The sequence below is a fragment of the Bolinopsis microptera genome, chromosome 7 (genome assembly GCF_026151205.1).
Source record: "Bolinopsis microptera isolate Bmic1 chromosome 7, MBARI_Bmic_1.0, whole genome shotgun sequence".
NCBI lineage: Eukaryota > Metazoa > Ctenophora > Tentaculata > Lobata > Bolinopsidae > Bolinopsis > Bolinopsis microptera.
The window spans coordinates 5,858,662-5,876,883 of NC_087078.1; the positions used below are offsets into that span (position 1 = coordinate 5,858,662).

The window sequence follows — 18,222 nt, forward strand, 5'->3', positions numbered from 1 at the left end:
TTATTTCGCCGGCCTTTATATTATTTGTACATTACTCTATTACTATCTATCATCATATATAACATACTAGTTTCAGCATTCCATAGATTTTAAATTTTACTAAATAACCTACGTTCTCCTGCGTCTTTTAGACCCGTGTCCTGTAGAAATAGGTTAACGACGTCCTGTCCCATGACCTCTTGTCCAGGATCCGTATCTGCTTTTCCCCTTCTTTGTGGACATCTAATCTGTAAGGATCGTATGCGATGCGAAGCTCAGTTTTACAGGGCTCGAAGATTTTACGACTGTTTTTTTTCAACGACTGTGTAACTATAGACTTATTACGATATGTTTAACATGTTTAACATGTTTAAATTTAATCCGTCGCAACAAAACTTCACGACTTATCCTTTTTCCCCTTTTAGTAAATCATGTCAGCACCACCACCGTATGAAGCAAAAGGAGAAGCGCCACCTTACCCGCCAGCGGCAGGACAAGCGCCACCATGCCAGCCTGCAGCAGATCAAGCGCCACCATACCCTCCACAGGCCCAGTACCCGCCACAGGGCCAGTATCCACCGCAGGGACAGTACCCACCACAGGCCCAGTACCCACCGCAGGGACAGTACCCACCACAGGCCCAGTACCCACCGCAGGGACAGTACCCACAGGCCGCCCCAGCCCAAGTTGTTGTGATAGCTGCTCAGCCAGTTCATTTCGGAAGATACCCTGTAAACATGACCTGCGGAAACTGCCATGCTCAGATTCAGACACAAGTGCAATACGAAATTGGAGTGCTTGTTTGGATTCTTTGCCTGGCTCTGTTTTTCTTTACCGGTATTTGTTGCTTCATCCCCTTCTTGATTGAAGGCTGTAAAGATGCTGTTCACCATTGTCCTGCGTGCAGAACCTTAATCGGACGTAAAAGTGCTATGTAAAAAAGATGCGTTATCTTAGATGTCTTATTATCGAATCAAAAAATACCTTTTTTAGGGATTGTAAACAATATAAGCCTCAGTTTTTCAGGGCTTAAAGTTTTGATATTCATCTTCTTCATTTAAGGTTCATGAAGATAATCAGCATTTATCAAATCTTCAATTCATCTAAATTCTTGAAGATACTCAGCAGATCAGTTTACTTTGAATCGAGCTAAGGACATGTCATTTCTAGAATATAAGAATATACCACTTACAAGCAACAGATAGGAAGATGTCTCTTATAAAAGAAGAAAACATCCTAAATTGAACAATAATGTTAATCTTGATTTGTGCAGCGATATAATATGCTGAGTTACACACTTTGTATTTAAACATTTTTAAAGTGATTATGATAAACAAGATAGATATTATTATTAGGCTTACTTTTATAGAAGACATTTTCTCAGTACGAGTGTACCTGATTTAATCTAGATTTAATGTGATCTGAATGTATTTAGCCTCATCTCCGATTGACAATAGAAAACGTCAATCGACTAAGCTGAGACTCAATTTGAACATTCAGTTTATCATTGACTAATGACTATATCGGAGAAAAAAATGATAACATTCATCTTGAATGAGATTTTTAAAGCTTTTAGAAGATTAAACTATAATGAGTCCAGTTTGTAGTAAGTTATGACTTTTTTGAATACTTACTCATACTATTTTACGGAACTCTCAATTTCATTTTGTCTCGATAGGCATATTATATATATCTATATAAGAATTCCGTTCGCTTCTCTTTATTTTATCTAGACTTACCACGTTAATCTTCAACAGTTAAACGTCATACTGAATTTGTAAATACATGTTCAGTTCTTGCACAATTTCATATTTTAAACTCTACAGAAGTTTAATCGACAAAGTAGCACTTATTTTTTTGCATTTCATGTGTTCAATTGCGATTTAATTTAAATTGTCCAGTGAGCTCAGTAATCAGAATCATCATTGTCGTGGGTAGAGCTCATCTTGTTAGTTTTGATTTATTGAAAGTGTAATAATATGAATAATGAACAGCTGAGATAATTTTGGTCTGCTCTTGCACCTTTTTATACCATGTACAAACCGGCTCGTCAGAACAAGGTTTTCGCTTTGGCAAGAACCAGCAGTCAGCACGTCACTGACAAGGTTAAATTAATGAGATCCATTGATTTTTGATATCACGTCACTGACAAGGCCAAATCAATGAGATCAATTAATCTTCACAGTACGTCACTGACAAGGCCAGCTTTAATGAGATTCAATGACTCCTCCATAGCTCATCATTGACAGGGTTAATAAGATCAGATGAGAGAAGGACCAACTATAATCTGTCACCAACTACGGGTTGGACCTGCAAGGGTATTTACTGAGTGCATTTATCGACTTCTGTGAAACTGCTGTTACAATTGTGATAGAATATTTAGTAATTTTGATCAATACCAAAATAGTGGTACTTGCACTCAAATCTTACGGGCTCACTGGTCACTGGGCATAAGACATATAACAATATAACAACCCTTCAGTCAATTTCACAATTAGATTTCTAGTTGTATGTTAATAACCTACCAAGACCAATCACCCGTGACCCGTTGATTTTTAGTTTACCATGAACTTTAATTAGCCAGCACTGTCTGGGAAGGAAATTCAATTTGAAATGCAAGGAATTGATAAATGTGGGAGTATAACTATAATTAACAGATTTTTATCAAATCAGTAAACAAATTGTAAGCTAGTGATAGTCTTATCTCGTAACTTTTTGTATTAATTCCACCAACAACCAGCGTGCTGTACCCGTCCCGTATAATATAAAGTTATAAACCAGACCTGCATTATTATCATATTAGGTTTCTGAACTTCAAGTGAATGCTAAAATTTATGCGAGATAAATCATCAAGTCAGAGAATTTCTTGGTTAACGAGGTTTGCCGTGCCACCCTGCTAGCTTATCTAACATTATAACTTTCCCGGTTCAATGCTAGTTCATGCTAAGAGTAATCAGTCTTGCTCTAGAAAGTTCCGTTTTATCGCCTCCGAATACCCCGGACTAGTTAACATAATGATTCTACATTCATTTCAAACTCGAACCTCGCAGTTATGTTTCTCTTGTTCCTTTGTATTATCTACCTGCCTGTAGTTGCATCAACTGATAAGCAGTACACTGCCCTGCACTTTGGAACTTCTAACAGCGATTACATTAGTTTCAACTATGACATGGCCCCGTTCCGAGATTCTCTGTCCATATGCACGTGGATCAAACGTATCTCCACCTCATCTTCATACCCGGTAGTGTTTAACTACTTGGCTAGCGGTCACGAGATTTTGATTGGGCCTGATGGGTACCATAACAGAGTAGTAGGTGATACAGGTTTGGAGAACAGACGCAACCTTGTCACAGTACCAGTGGGCACGTGGTTTAGTTATTGCATAACGTGGTCTGTAGCCTCCACGACAATTAAGTTATACCTGGATGGTGATTTGGTAGCAACAGACCAGACAGCATCGGGGAGGAGGCTGACGATGGGAGGGCAGTTATGGTTTGGTGGTCTTTATAGTAGGAATTCTGGTCATGTGTTTGGAGGAGACCTTTATCAGTTCAACGTATATTCCAATGTATTGGAGTCGGCTGAAATAAAGAAAATAGCAGACGGGGGACTATGTTTTGATTTAGAGGAATTTTCCGACACTAGGATCCTTCGATGGGAAGATATTCTGGACAGATCACGGAGTGGGTCCGTGAGTGAGGTAGAGGTGTGTACAAGAAATGAATTAATAACTCGGTTGAGGGAGTCACAAGAGAAGCTGGCAAATGTGACTGGAAGGCTGAACGGAACAGAGGCTCAACTTAGTAGGTTGGAGGAGAAAGTGGAGACACTAGACAATCTTCTTAATTCAACTCAAGAAGAGTTGGAGTCAAGTCAACTGAGTTTCACTGAAGCTAAGAAGCAGCTTAATGTAACGAATGAAAAGCTGGTCACTACGGAGGAGGAGCTGAAAGGGGTAACATCTGATCTGGAGGAGGTGACTGCTGATCTAGAGGAGGTGACTGCTGAGCTGGAGGAGGTAACTGCTGATATGAACAGGACTGAAACTTCATTGGAAACAGTGACCGGAGATTTAAACTCAACACAAGCAGAACTAGGAGCTGTAAGTGATGACCTGGAAACTTGCTCCGCTGGCTTAAAAGACATAGGGAGAAAGTTTAAAGATTCTCGAACATTCCACAATGTCACCAGATGGGATGTTCTGCTCACTCCCCCATATTTCAACAAGGTCTTCTCAAATGAGCTGTTCCGGAAACTCACCACCAGTTGGAATATGTTGGGTAAGTGATATTGGGTGTGCAATACTTCTAGTTCTGCTTTCTCTGTTGTTGTTGTTACTTCATACTTTGTTTACTTGTCCAGGTTTTACAGAATTTCTGTAAGATTTACTGTAAGGTTTATGCAAAGTGAACTTTAAATTTCGAAATTCTCGGTGTTAATAAGATTTAAAATTTCAGAGAGGTTTGTGGGTATGAACATGACGGAGGGTGTTATACAGCACTTCCGGTACTTCCACCGAGAACCACAATGCGATGTCTTCGAGCACCTCTCACACGCCATGCTTGGTAAGATGCGAATTAGATTAGAATTTGTAGCAACATACTACGTTACAAGACACAATTGAGTATGCCATTTTGAAATATTATTATTATGTCAGGGTAATTATAGTAATATATAATAATCATCAAAAGTCTATGAATAGTTAGTACCTAACTCGGGAATATTATAGCGGGTTAATTTATGACTGGGCAAATAAATGACCGGGAAAAATATGGCGGAATTTTCCAAAACCCACCACTTTATCCCAGTCATAATATTCCCGAGTAAGGTATATGACAAAATTATTATTCTAGTAATTCAAGCTATTATATTTTATTATATTAGATAAGTAATTTTAGTTATTATATTAGTAATTAAATGATGTTCATTAAGTTTTATTTAATTATTAGCTACTACCATGACTCTCAAAGGTAAATATTGCCAAATACGCAAGAGTAAACCACCTTGTGCACCATGTTAAATCAATACAACATTTCACTTTCAGAGCACTTCAAGGGTACTGAGATAACATCAGGACTGATAGCCCACTTTAAGGAAACACATACGGAGGAATCAGAGTGCGAGAACGACACAGACACAGAATCATAGACCGGGAACAATTAAACTTCTTTTTTGCTGTGTTCTTCTCTCCAATTTTTAGTAAGGTATATGACAAAATTATTATTCTAGTAATTCAAGCTATTATATTTTATTATATTAGATAAGTAATTTTAGTTATTATATTAGTAATTAAATGATGTTCATTAAGTTTTATTTAATTATTAGCTACTACCATGACTCTCAAAGGTAAATATTGCCAAATACGCAAGAGTAAACCACCTTGTGCACCATGTTAAATCAATACAACATTTCACTTTCAGAGCACTTCAAGGGTACTGAGATAACATCAGGACTGATAGCCCACTTTAAGGAAACACATACGGAGGAATCAGAGTGCGAGAACGACACAGACACAGAATCATAGACCGGGAACAATTAAACTTCTTTTTTGCTGTGTTCTTCTCTCCAATTTTTAGTATGTGTTATAATTTTATTAACTTATTAAAGTTAAATTATATGAAAGGAAATGACACTAATATAGTTAAATACTAAAATTCCTTACTTTTCTCACGTTATATGGTTAGCTTAGAGTAGTGACATAAAAGGTAATAATAATATTAAATATTTTAACCTTAAATTAAAAAGTTATCAATGCATTGATCGTAAACAAATGAGTTTAAATTTTGACACCAAACATTTTCATGTCATTATTCACGTATTCCTGGGCACTATCCGTCGCGGAGTAGAGTCCGCGGCGGAGCCGCCGGACTCCGAGCGGACTCAAGCGGAGCCGCCGGACTCCGAGCGGACTCCGGCGGAGCCGCCGGACTCCGAGCGGAGTCCGGCGGTGCTCCGCCAAAATGTATTTACACTGGACTCGAATACATTTTAGCGGACTCCGAGCGGACTTTAAAGTCCGCCGCGGACTCCGAGCGGCTCCGCGGCGGCTCGGCGGAGTGTCCGCCGCGGACTAAGCCACTAGGCGGACTCCGGTCCGCCGCGGACTCCGGCGGAGTGCTTGGCGGACTCCGGCGGACCTCTCCGGCGGACTTGAATCCGGCGGAGTCTGGCGGAGCTTGGCGGAGTCCACCAGCTCGGCGGACTCCGCTCGGAGTCCGCCGAACTCCAACAGAGTCCAGTGACTTCCGACCTCCGACTTCCGACCCTCGGCTAAATTTGTCACGTGACATACAACATAGCATTTTGCAATATTGTGGTCAGATGAAAAGGTCGCTAGTGATAAACCTTAACCATTACCCTCACAATGTCAATAGTGCAGTACAACTCTAGTCCTAACTTTGACCCTATAATGTATATAAACGTTGACCCTAACCCTCCACCAAACCGTCAGCAGCGAAATATCAATGTCATTGACTGATCACGTGACCAAAACAATTTGTGTCATATTATCTCATATAGGGAAGCGTTTTTAGTTTTACCCTACACGTTGCATGTGGCGTCATTTGGCCGGATCCCAGCAAGCAAAAATACGTCGACCATCACAGGACGACGCCAGCCAGCACTCTCGACTACTAGTAGAGGCTCTTACGGGCATTGGCTGCTCGATACGCTAGGGACCCCAGATACACCTTTGTAGACGTATTTTTGACCGTAGAATCGATTAAAAGTGGTTTCGAGATGATTGGACTGAGTTTACGCGGGTAAAATTGCAAAAAAACCGATTTTTGGGCAAAAAATAGGCCAAAAAACCATGTTTTTTGATATTTTGAACAAGTTAATTTTGTTGGCATGTCGGCAAAACTTGCATGGAAATAGCTAAAACACAGCCGCACAAGATGGTTTAAAAATTTTAAAAATCCCTCTGTTTTTACGCGGGTAAAATCCAAAAAAGTGGTAAAAATTTTGACTTTTTTGCTTGAAGTTTGAATAATTTTTTGCAGTTGTATTAAATCAACCCAAAAATAGTCACATCGTGTTTGCCTAAATTTTTCCTTTCCGAGAAGTACCCACTTCATATACTTTATCGAAGTTTGAATATTGTCACTCCGCAAGCGTTTTTGCCAAATTTTCGACGCGCACTACGCGCAAAAGCATTTAGTTGTTATCAATTGGCACCCGCGCGTTCATCATAAATTTCAAACAGCTATAACTCAGCGAGATTATGTCCGTTCTAGCTCTTATTTTCACACTAAATAGAAAATAATGTGATCTTATTGCTGACAAAATATGAATATAATTATTCTATTTGCCTTAGAGTAATAGACTGTCAAAGTTTAAAACGCGCATTGGTATAGCACGTGACTAATAAGGCCAAATTTATACTTCTTAACATATTATCGATCCTTAGACATCATACTATTGTGTCCAATTAACGGTTAGGTTTCTAAACTCGTAGCAGAAAACACGTCTTTTTGCCCGTAAGAGCCTCTACTATACGCTCTTCGAGCTCCGATCGTCCTGTGACGAAGTAAGGACGAAGCCTGAGGTCCTCAGGTAACATCGACCACCGATTGAAAATTCAAAGATTTTTTGACATAAAGGTCAAATGTAAAACTAAAATCTTGATGTTGATTGATTGACGACGTCAATTTTTGAGCACAGCGCGAGCGCATGCGGAAAAGGACCGCGTAGCTAGTCAAGATGTTGATAAATATTTGGCTTGTGGCGCGATGTGTTGCTCAGTGCTCTAACTATAGCCCTCTCGCTTGCAGTAGCGCGCGACCGCCGGAAATGACTTGTGCCCAGAAAACCTTACCGCCTGCTGGGCTTGCTAGAAGTAGAGGTGATAGATTTTCAACAGCACGTTTGGCGTCGCGCGTCACATCGAGTTTAGCTTTCGCACGCTGCGTTTAGTTTAGTAGTCATGACAACGACATGACTTTGCAAAGTTTAAAAGATGTCATCTTTTATTTAGCCAAAAATCAAACTTTTCGGTTTAATTCAGAATCTAAGTTGTTCCAAATTGTGCTCCTGGGGAGCCTCCTTTAAATTTACGAGACGGAAATTTTGTTGAAAACCGGAAAGTTCTATTTATTTTACTTTTGGAGATATTCCCCGGCCGGTAGGGTTTGCTGGGTTTGCTCCTCCTGTGACCGTCGACGAGTCCAATTTGGCGTGCGTCTTTGTAGGTTATAAACCTACAACATATCATGTCATCCGACAGGCTGAGCGCCGCCCAGTAAGCTTTATTTTCACGTTGGATATTATTACCTATATAATTTAAAAAAACATGAACAACATAATTATTAATAAAACTACTGCAATATACAATGTACAAGTGTATCATTTTTCAATTGGGACTGAGAGTGTTTCTGGACTCGTTTCGGTTTGGTTTACAATTACATTTTTCTTTCCCATTTCCGTACATTTTATTTGTAATCTCCTGATCGTCTGTGTTAATCAGTTTTATTTTTACTAGCACAATGAACAAACGACCACGTACTTTCAGAGATTTACCCCAGCCAGTAGGGTTTCCTGTGTATTTTCTGAGTCGCAGAATCGCTTTGTATTGGCTGACGCCGAGATAGTTGTAGGTTTATAACTTACCAGGACGAGTTGGACTCGTCGACGGTCCTAATAGTAATATTTAAAACAAATATTTTACGAGTATCACCCGTTAAGGAGATAGCGATGGCATGTGCAGCTGTGTTTTTAGCATCTGCTGCATCACGCATATAGTTGATCTGATGTCATTGCAAAGAAGAAGAGAACGGTATTTAATCATCAACTTGGAGGACTTCGCCGCTTCGACGCGCCGCGCGAACTAGCATTCTTGCTTCGCATCGTCGATCGTTGCTCTGCTTCGCCCATATCTCGGCGTCAGCCAATACAAAGCGATTCTGCGACTCAGAAAATACACAGGAAACCCTACTGGCTGGGGTAAATCTCTGGAAGTACGTGGTCGTTTGTTCATTGTGCTAGTAAAAATAAAACTGATTAACACAGACGATCAGGCGATTACAAATAAAATGTACGGAAATGGGAAAGAAAAATGTAATTGTAAACCAAACCGAAACGAGTCCAGAAACACTCCCAATTGAAAAATGATACACTTGTACATTGTATATTGCAGTAGTTTTATTAATAATTATATTGTTCATGTTTTTTAAAATTATATAGGTAATAATATCCTACGTGAAAATAAAGCTTACTGGGCGGCGCTCAGCCTGTCGGATGACATGATATGTTGTTGTCATACGTTGTATGACCCGCCGCGCACGAAGTGCGCGGCTCCCCCTGTAGCGTCGAAGACGCTACTATAGTGATGCTACTATAGTGACGCTACTATAGTGAAACGACCGTGGGGGTCACCACGTGATACAAATATGTTGTAGGTTTATAACTTACAAAGACGCACGCCGAATTGGACTCGTCGACGGTCACAGGAGGAGCAAACCCAGCAAACCCTACCGGCCGGGGAATATCTCCAAAAGTAAAATAAATAGAACCTTCCGGTTTTAACAAAATTTCCGTCTCGTAAATTTAAAGGAGGCTCCCCAGGAGCACAATTTGGAACAACTTAGATTCTGAATTAAACCGAAAAGTTTGATTTTTGGCTAAATAAAAGATTAGGGGGTGCACCATAAAAATAAACTTGCTCGGATTTTTAAAATTTTTGTACCATTGTTTTCTAGAGACTGTGAGAATTTTCACAATACCAAATTTGTCATACCTTTTTGGAAAGATCAGTGAGTTTCGCCTAGGTGCCATATTTGATGGTGCGCGGCTTTTGGAGCAAAATTAGCTGTAAAAGTCGCGTAATTTGACCAAATTTGACCAAATTCGTTGATTTTTGTCGTATTATATGGATATATCTTCAGTTCCTTGAATGAGATCATTCTGAAAATTGGCGACGACCTTCCAATAGGGCTTTCACAACTGTCCGAAAAATTTGGTGGATATCGGAGTTGATATAGTGATCAAAATGGGGCAAAATACGCTGCTTTTAGCTGTAACATAATGTCTGATGGTTGGATATGCTTTTAACTTTTCGAACACCTTCCTTGTAAGTCTATGAGTAAGCTTACCAATTTTTGTTGCAATCGGATGTCGGGAAGGATACCTAATATCTATTTGTTTGAAGAAAATTGTGCTGGCCGAAATTAGCGCTAAGAAACCATCCTACAGTCGGCACGCGCGGCTCACTGTCGATGGCGCACTACCTAAAAAGATGACAGCTTTTAAACTTTGCAAAGTCATGTCGCTGTCATGACTACTAAACTAAATGCAGCGTGCGAAAGCTAAACTCGATGTGACGCGCGACGCCAAACGTGCTGTTGAAAATCTATCACCTCTACTTCTAGCAAGCCCAGCAGGCGGTAAGGTTTTCTGGGCACAAGTCATTTCCGGCGGTCGCGCGCTACTGCAAGCGAGAGGGCTATAGTTAGAGCACTGAGCAACACATCGCGCCACAAGCCAAATATTTATCAACATCTTGACTAGCTACGCGGTCCTTTTCCGCATGCGCTCGCGCTGTGCTCAAAAATTGACGTCGTCAATCAATCAACATCAAGATTTTAGTTTTACATTTGACCTTTATGTGAAAAAATCTTTGAATTTTCAATCGGTGGTCGATTCCGCCGGAGTCCGCGTTGGACCGGAGTCCGCCTAGTGGCTTAGTCCGCGGCGGACACTCCGCCGAGCCGCCGCGGAGCCGCTCGGAGTCCGCGGCGGACTTTAAAGTCCGCTCGGAGTCCGCTCGACTCCGCTCGGAGTCCGCTAAAATGTATTCGAGTCCAGTGTAAATACATTTTGGCGGAGCACCGCCGGACTCCGCTCGGAGTCCGGCGGCTCCGCTGGAGTTCGCTCGGAGTCCGGCGGCTCCGCCGCGGACTCTACTCCGCGACGGATAGTGCCCAGGAATTATACGTGGATAATGATATGAAAATGTTTGGTGTCAAAATTGAAACTCATTTGTTTACGATCAATGCATTGATAACTTTTTAATTTAAGGTTAAAATATTTAATATTATTATTACCTTTTATTTCACTACTCTAAGCTAACCATATAACGTGAGAAAAGTAAGGAATTTTAGTATTTAACTATATTAGTGTCATTTCCTTTCATATAATTTAACTTTAATAAGTTAATAAAATTATAACACATACTAAAAATTGGAGAGAAGAACACAGCAAAAAAGAAGTTTAATTGTTCCCGGTCTATGATTCTGTGTCTGTGTCGTTCTCGCACTCTGATTCCTCCGTATGTGTTTCCTTAAAGTGGGCTATCAGTCCTGATGTTATCTCAGTACCCTTGAAGTGCTCTGAAAGTGAAATGTTGTATTGATTTAACATGGTGCACAAGGTGGTTTACTCTTGCGTATTTGGCAATATTTACCTTTGAGAGTCATGGTAGTAGCTAATAATTAAATAAAACTTAATGAACATCATTTAATTACTAATATAATAACTAAAATTACTTATCTAATATAATAAAATATAATAGCTTGAATTACTAGAATAATAATTTTGTCATATACCTTACTCGGGAATATTATGACTGGGATAAAGTGGTGGGTTTTGGAAAATTCCGCCATATTTTTCCCGGTCATTTATTTTCCCAGTCATAAATTAACCCGCTATAATATTCCCGAGTTAGGTACTAACTATTCATAGACTTTTGATGATTATTATATATTACTATAATTACCCTGACATAATAATAATATTTCAAAATGGCATACTCAATTGTGGGTTCTTTTGCGATAGTCAAAACGCGACAACTAGCGCTGGATGGCGACAACTAGCGCTATCCAGCGCTAGTTGTCGCCATCCAGCGCTAGTTGTCGCTATCCAGCGCTGGATAACGCTGGCCAGCGCAAAATATATATGTTCGATAATTGTCGCTATCCAGCGCTAGTTGTCGCCATCCAGCGCTAGTTGTCGCCATCCAGCGCTAGTTGTCGCTATCCAGCGCTAGTTGTCGCTGGCTATGCGACACTGTCGCACGCGATAGTTTGCGATGGCCAGCGCAACTGGCCATCGCAGAAAACAGTTCGATTACTAGCGCTGAATATCGACAACTAGCGCTGGATAGCGACAACTAGCGCTGGCTAGCGCTGGCCAGCGCTAAGCGATAGCCAGCGCTGGCCAGCGCTGGCCATCGATATCCAGCGCAAAATTTTTGCGCTATTACTCGTCAGCTAGCGCTGGCCAGCGCTAGCCAGCGCTAGTTGTCGCTATCCAGCGCTAGCCAGCGCTAGTTGTCGCTATCCAGCGCTAGCCAGCGCTAGCCAGCGGTAACCAGCGCTAGCCAGCGCAATGTATCAAAATCATATACTTGCGATATTACTCGAATGATGATTAATCACTTTACACTTGACTGTCACGTGCCTTTTTTAATCCATTCTCTGACTCTAGCTGGTTCTGAACGACTTTTCGAAACCCCAACCCTCTAAGTCTAATCTGATCCCAACCCTAACCCTAACCCAATCCTTAACAAAAACATATGCTGAAACCCTAACAATAACGAGAAATTAGACTAACTTCCTTATACGGTCATATCACGTGATCGATACATGTACAGTTTTCGCCAATATTGAATATCTCGTCAGGAGAGCATTTTAACCCTATGTCATGGGCCCATGGGGGTTGATTCGGAATAAGCGTCCGCAAATACATCGATTGAAGTTGGACACAACCATCGGGGGCCCTTTTAGAACAATCTCGAAGACTGTAGTGTGTAGAGTGATTTAGCACGCTCGATATTAGTATTACTCGTCAGCCAGCGCTGGCCAGCGCAATATAGTTGCAATGTTACTCGTCAGCTAGCGCTGGTTAGCGCTGGCTAGCGCTGGTAAGCGCTGGTAAGCGCTGGCTAGCGCTGGTTAGCGCTGGCTAGCGCTGGCTAGCGCTGGCCAGCGCTGGTTAGCGCTAGCTGACGAGTAATAGCGAAAAAATTTTGCGCTGGATATCGATGGCCAGCGCTGGCCAGCGCTGGCTATCGCTTAGCGCTGGCCAGCGCTAGTTGTCGCTATCCAGCGCTAGTTGTCGCCATCCAGCGCTAGTTATCGAACTGTTTTCTGCGATGGCCAGTTGCGCTGGCCATCGCAAACTATCGCGTGCGACAGTGTCGCATAGCCAGCGACAACTAGCGCTGGATAGCGACAACTAGCGCTGGATGGCGACAACTAGCGCTGGATGGCGACAACTAGCGCTGGATAGCGACAATTATCGAACATATATATTTTGCGCTGGCCAGCGTTATCCAGCGCTGGATAGCGACAACTAGCGCTGGATGGCGACAACTAGCGCTGGATAGCGCTAGTTGTCGCCATTCAGCGCTAGTTGTCGCGTTTTGACTATCGCAAAAGAACCCAATTGTGTCTTGTAACGTAGTATGTTGCTACAAATTCTTATCTATAAAAAAAAATTCGCATCTTACCAAGCATGGCGTGTGAGAGTTGCTCGAAGACATCGCATTGTGGTTCTCGGTGGAAGTACCGGAAGTGCTGTATAACACCCTCCGTCATGTTCATACCCACAAACCTCTCTGAAATTTTAAATCTTATTAACACCGAGAATTTCGAAATTTAAAGTTCACTTTGCATAAACCTTACAGTAAATCTTACAGAAATTCTGTAAAACCTGGACAAGTAAACAAAGTATGAAGTAACAACAACAACAGAGAAAGCAGAACTAGAAGTATTGCACACCCAATATCACTTACCCAACATATTCCAACTGGTGGTGAGTTTCCGGAACAGCTCATTTGAGAAGACCTTGTTGAAATATGGGGGAGTGAGCAGAACATCCCATCTGGTGACATTGTGGAATGTTCGAGAATCTTTAAACTTTCTCCCTATGTCTTTTAAGCCAGCGGAGCAAGTTTCCAGGTGATCACTTACAGCTCCTAGTTCTGCTTGTGTTGAGTTTAAATCTCCGGTCACTGTTTCCAATGAAGTTTCAGTCCTGTTCATATCAGCAGTCACCTCCTCTAGATCAGCAGTCACCTCCTCCAGACAAGCAGTCACCCCCTCCAGCTCAGCAGTCACCTCCTCCAGATCAGATGTTACCCCTTTCAGCTCCTCCTCGGTAGTGTCCAGCTTTTCCTTCGTTACATTAAGCTGCTTCTTAGCTTCAGTGAAATTCAGTTGACTTGACTCCAACTCTTCTTGAGTTGAATTAAGAAGATTGGCTAGTGTCTTCACTTTCTCCTCCGACCTACTAAGTTGAGCCTCTGTTCCGTTCAGCCTTCCAGTCACACTTGCCAGCTTCTCTTGTGACTCCTTCAACCGAGTTATTAATTCCTTTCTTGTACATCCCTCAACCTCACTCACAGACCCACTCCGTGATCTGTCCAGAATACCTTCCCATCGAAGGAAAATTCCTCTAAATCAAAACATAGTCCCCCTTCTGCTATTTTCTTTATTTCAGCCGACTCCAATACATTGGAATATACATTGAACTGATAGAGGTCTCCTCCAAACACATAATTACAACTTCCACCATCAAGAACACCAAACCATAACTGCCCTCCCATCGTCAGCCTCCTCCCTGATGCTGTTTGGTCTGTTGCTACCAAATCACCATCCAGGTATAACTTTATTGTCGTGGACGCTACAGACCACGTTATGCAATAACTAAACCACTTGCCCACTGGTACTGTGAAAAGGTTGCGTCTTCCATCCAAACCTTGATCAGCTACTACTCTGTTATAGTACCCATCAGGCGCAATCAAAATCTCGTAATCGCTAGCCAAGTAGTTAAACACTACCGGGGGGGGGGGGGGGGGGGGGGGGGGGGGGTCCAACTACATTTTTATACATGGCCACCAGATTTTTGCCAAATGTATATGTATAAAAATGTATAAAAATGTATAAAAATTACAAAATATGTTTTTTTCCTGTTCGGAAGTTCCCTGGATAGATTTACTAGCTGTGGCTAATTTACAATGACAAGTACATCACATGGGAATGTATTTTATTACTTTAACGCCTTTTCTGCTGTTCTTGACTGGTGTTTTCAAGTAAACCAGAATGCCAGAAGTTATCTTACCTAGTTAGTAGAGTATTTTTGTATATTGTTTGAATAATTTACGTTACATAAAATGAAAAGTGAGTCAAAAAGTATATATAATACATTCAATTAAACCAAGTGATGCAATTGGCAGAGCACAATCAAATTTTTAGTGTTGCAAATGGCAGAGCACAATTCATTGCTAGTACCAATAATATTTTTTTAAAACATTTTAACAAAACACATGATCTACTCCATTATAGGGGCAGGGATGAGATTGTATGAGACTTCTGATAGCTGAATCTCACGTTTGGTGTCCACCTTCTTTCCTCGGTACCCTCGTAGAGCAATAAGAGTTGTTCTCAACATTGCAAATCTTATCCTTGTTCTGACATGTCTTACTACATCGCAGTACCTCTCCTTCCTTTTTCTTGCTATGAGGTCTGCTACTCTGTTGACGAACTGCTCACACTCTTTAGACATTCCTCCAGATGTGAAGAATACAGCTTGGGTGAAAGTAGCCTTCTCCACATTCAACATTCTCTCCAAGTAGCTCGTCCTTCTTCTCCTTCTCGTTCTCTTTGTATACTTCTTGAAGAGTTTTTGTCCTGTTTGATAAGCAATTGGGGTGTGCAACCCTTATGTGAAGAAAGGTCTTATCAAATGGAGTCCAAAGTCCAAACTCCTCTAGCAGATACGTCAAGCCGAGCTTGGTCACCTGTTATAGTCTTGGGGTTGAGGCAGTCACCCTCATTTACCTTCTGTAGCTGGGGTTCATCTTTTACATCATGACATAACTCACGAAGGAGATTTGCCAATGTGTCTCTGATGTTGTTGTGAGTCATTATCACGTAGCCCCCTAGCTTACAGGTGAGAAGGTGGTCAAGATCACTTATTTTCCCACATCCACAGGTGATGGGAGTGTTTGTATCCACTATCCACCAGCTGTAGCGTAAGCAGATTCACATCATGACATACCTAATGAAGAAGATTTACCATTGTGTCTCTGATGTTGTTGTGGGTCATTATCACGATGGGAGCATTTGATATCCATCAGCTGTAGCTAGTGTAAGCAGACACTGTCACGAAACTTCTCCTTGTTCAGTGTGTAGCCATACTGCTGAAGTGGCAATGGACGCTCCCTTTTCTCTTGCTGCTAGTAGTGCTCTCTTAGAGGAGGTGCCACATCTTTCAGCTATAGCATTAAACTTGGTTTGGAGCTCGAAATTCTTCAATGTTTTCATCAATTCTTTCCCCGATTTTGTGAGGTTCTGGATGCAGTGTTAACTTCCTGTTGGTCCACAATTGCTTTTTTAGCTCGGTGGTGAGTGGCTTGGAGGCTGTGTACTCAGAGCACGGCATTCCTCAGCTCGTGGGGTTCACCAATGCCCAATCCTCCCAATCTTATTGGTAGATTTAACACGTCTCTTTCTAAGTCTGAGATCTCCCTGCCCAGCATCTTTGGCAGGAGCTTTTGTCTTATCTCATGTTCTAGCGGCTCCGTGGCTTCAGAGATGTGGGACACAGTCCTTTGAACAAACTTCCATCTGTGTTGGATGCCAGAGATGTAGGCTGAGTAGGCTGCTTGAGGCTCAGATTCTGCAATATCAGCTAGCATCTTGATGTCGTCACACCACCCTTGGACCTTATCAGTAATGTACTGATATTTGACACCTGTATTGCCAAGTACTGCTCCAAGATGCCTGGTACCTGATGTTATTTGCATATTGAATATCCAAACAATGCCTTGGCCTGGTCAATCATCTGAGGGTCCTTGATGATGCTCTTAGATAGATTAGGAAAATAACCGTTCTTGGGTCCTACTTGAAGCAGCTCCTTCCACCACTTATACATTGCTTCCAATTTCCCTCCAGCAGCACTATCGTCTGCAAACCACACTTGCTTGATTATGTTTCGCAGGCGGTCAATAGATGGCTTGGTGCTAAGAGCACATCCACCAGTGGCAATATTGTCTCCTTGAGTGAAACCTCCACTGCTATTGATGATCACTCCTTTGCTATTAGCTACATAGAGGTCTGTTGGTTCCCTGTAGGTGTTCTCAAAGTATTTAGCAAGTGGTGGGCAAGCGTAGTGCACGTTGTTGGTAGCAGCGGTCCTGTTGAGAGCGTTGAATGCGTTGGAAGCATCCACTAGCAAAATGGCTTCCGTGTCCTTTTTATCATGAACCTCTGCCATAGCGTGTATTGCTGCTTCAATTCCCCTTTCGTGACCTACACATGTTTGAAGTGGTCCTGCATCCTTCTGAACATCTTTCTTTAACACCATCATCACACACTTCCCAATAATCCGTCTCAAGATCTCACCAATACCAATTGGCCTAAGGCCTGGACATTTATCTAGGGGAACCAGTCTACCAGCTGTAAGCACTGCTATTGATTGGAAATTAACATCTTGAGTACATATGCGCCTGGCTAATCTGGCAATTGCTTCAGCGAGAAGATCCTGGGAATTTCTAAAAGCACAACAGCATAAGATGTGTTGCCAGCACTCTGAGTCTACTAGCGTTGGGCCACCTGATGTCAGCTTAGCAGCCTTTTTCACTAACTTTGAGTCAATGGCTTCAAATATAACTTCTTCAACTGCTGCTTTATCACCTGTGATCAGAATTTCAGCTGTTGCAGCCTTAGCAGAGGGGTGCTTTTCCTTTAGCTGTTCAAAGACCATTTCATCAACATCCAACAGTCCTCCACTTTGTCGGTTGATGAGCCTGGTTGCTGCGGCCTGGTTGCTGCTGATACTTTGCCGTGGATCATAAGCTGTGCAAACCTGGTGGCAAGGGATCTCTCCCGAGCTTTACGTGCCTCCTCAAGTCGGTTCTGAATCTCAAGCCCTTCACTGATTATAGCATTCAAAAATTTAAATCACCAGATTTCCACAAATTCAGCCTTTTTTCAAGATAATATATAGTGTGATCCTTTGCCCGTGAGTTTTTTATGGTTTTTGTAGCATCATTGGAATGAAGATAAATAATAGTTTTAATGCCACACTCTCCTATTCTGTCCTGTCATTAAACAGGTTGATTAACCTGCTTAATTCATGAATATAATGAAGGCATTACCTACTTTACCCGTACCCCGCGGCACTAGGAACATGTTCTTGGTCCATTTCAAAATTTCACTATAGGCAAAATCAGCAGCAGTTGAGATCTCACTTAAAGAAGCGTGCTTACCCCATTTGATAACTTTAACAGATTTAACCGGTTTC

General features: G+C 41.7%; 3 protein-coding genes across 4 annotated transcripts; 2 read left to right on the forward strand and 1 right to left on the reverse strand.

Annotated features, from left to right (window-relative positions):
* Positions 1-404: 404 nt before the first annotated feature.
* Positions 405-1,631, forward strand: LOC134817906 (cell death-inducing p53-target protein 1 homolog). Its single transcript, XM_063827276.1, has one exon. The coding sequence runs from the start codon at positions 411-413 to the stop codon at positions 915-917; it is 507 nt and encodes a 168-aa protein (XP_063683346.1). The 5' UTR covers positions 405-410; the 3' UTR covers positions 918-1,631.
* Positions 1,632-3,027: 1,396 nt separating this feature from the next.
* On the forward strand, positions 3,028-5,743 carry LOC134818533 (uncharacterized). Of its 2 annotated transcripts, none has more exons than XM_063828149.1 (3): positions 3,028-4,259; positions 4,437-4,544; positions 5,400-5,743. In XM_063828149.1, the coding sequence occupies exons 1-3, from the start codon at positions 3,032-3,034 to the stop codon at positions 5,501-5,503; spliced, it is 1,440 nt and encodes a 479-aa protein (XP_063684219.1). In that variant the 5' UTR covers positions 3,028-3,031; the 3' UTR covers positions 5,504-5,743. The 2 variants fall into 2 exon arrangements, with proteins under 2 accessions (XP_063684219.1, XP_063684218.1); XM_063828148.1 differs by lacking the exon at positions 5,400-5,743 and adding an exon at positions 5,024-5,159.
* Positions 5,744-11,033: 5,290 nt separating this feature from the next.
* LOC134818636 (uncharacterized) lies at positions 11,034-16,615 on the reverse strand. The gene is made up of 6 exons (XM_063828273.1): positions 16,419-16,615; positions 15,800-15,942; positions 15,400-15,635; positions 13,709-14,267; positions 13,424-13,531; positions 11,034-11,303 (listed from the first exon to the last, which is right to left on the reverse strand). The coding sequence occupies exons 1-6, from the start codon at positions 16,613-16,615 to the stop codon at positions 11,200-11,202; spliced, it is 1,347 nt and encodes a 448-aa protein (XP_063684343.1). The 3' UTR covers positions 11,034-11,199.
* Between the last annotated feature and the right edge of the window lie 1,607 nt (positions 16,616-18,222).

Bases quoted from the DNA above. Each gene is read 5' to 3' on its own strand.
- LOC134817906 (XM_063827276.1), top strand. From the start codon at position 411: ATGTCAGCACCACCACCGTATGAAGCAAAAGGAGAAGCGCCACCTTAC.
- LOC134818533 (XM_063828149.1), top strand. From the start codon at position 3,032: ATGTTTCTCTTGTTCCTTTGTATTATCTACCTGCCTGTAGTTGCATCA. The intron at 4,260-4,436 runs GTAAGTGATATT...TTAAAATTTCAG, and splicing joins CACCAGTTGGAATATGTTGG to AGAGGTTTGTGGGTATGAAC. The intron at 4,545-5,399 runs GTAAGATGCGAA...TTTCACTTTCAG, and splicing joins CCTCTCACACGCCATGCTTG to AGCACTTCAAGGGTACTGAG.
- LOC134818636 (XM_063828273.1), bottom strand. From the start codon at position 16,615: ATGCTAGCTGATATTGCAGAATCTGAGCCTCAAGCAGCCTACTCAGCC. The intron at 15,636-15,799 runs GTGAGTTATGTC...TCTTCACATAAG, and splicing joins CACATTGGCAAATCTCCTTC to GGTTGCACACCCCAATTGCT. The intron at 14,268-15,399 runs GTAAGACATGTC...ACTCGGTTGAAG, and splicing joins AGGAGAGGTACTGCGATGTA to GAGTCACAAGAGAAGCTGGC.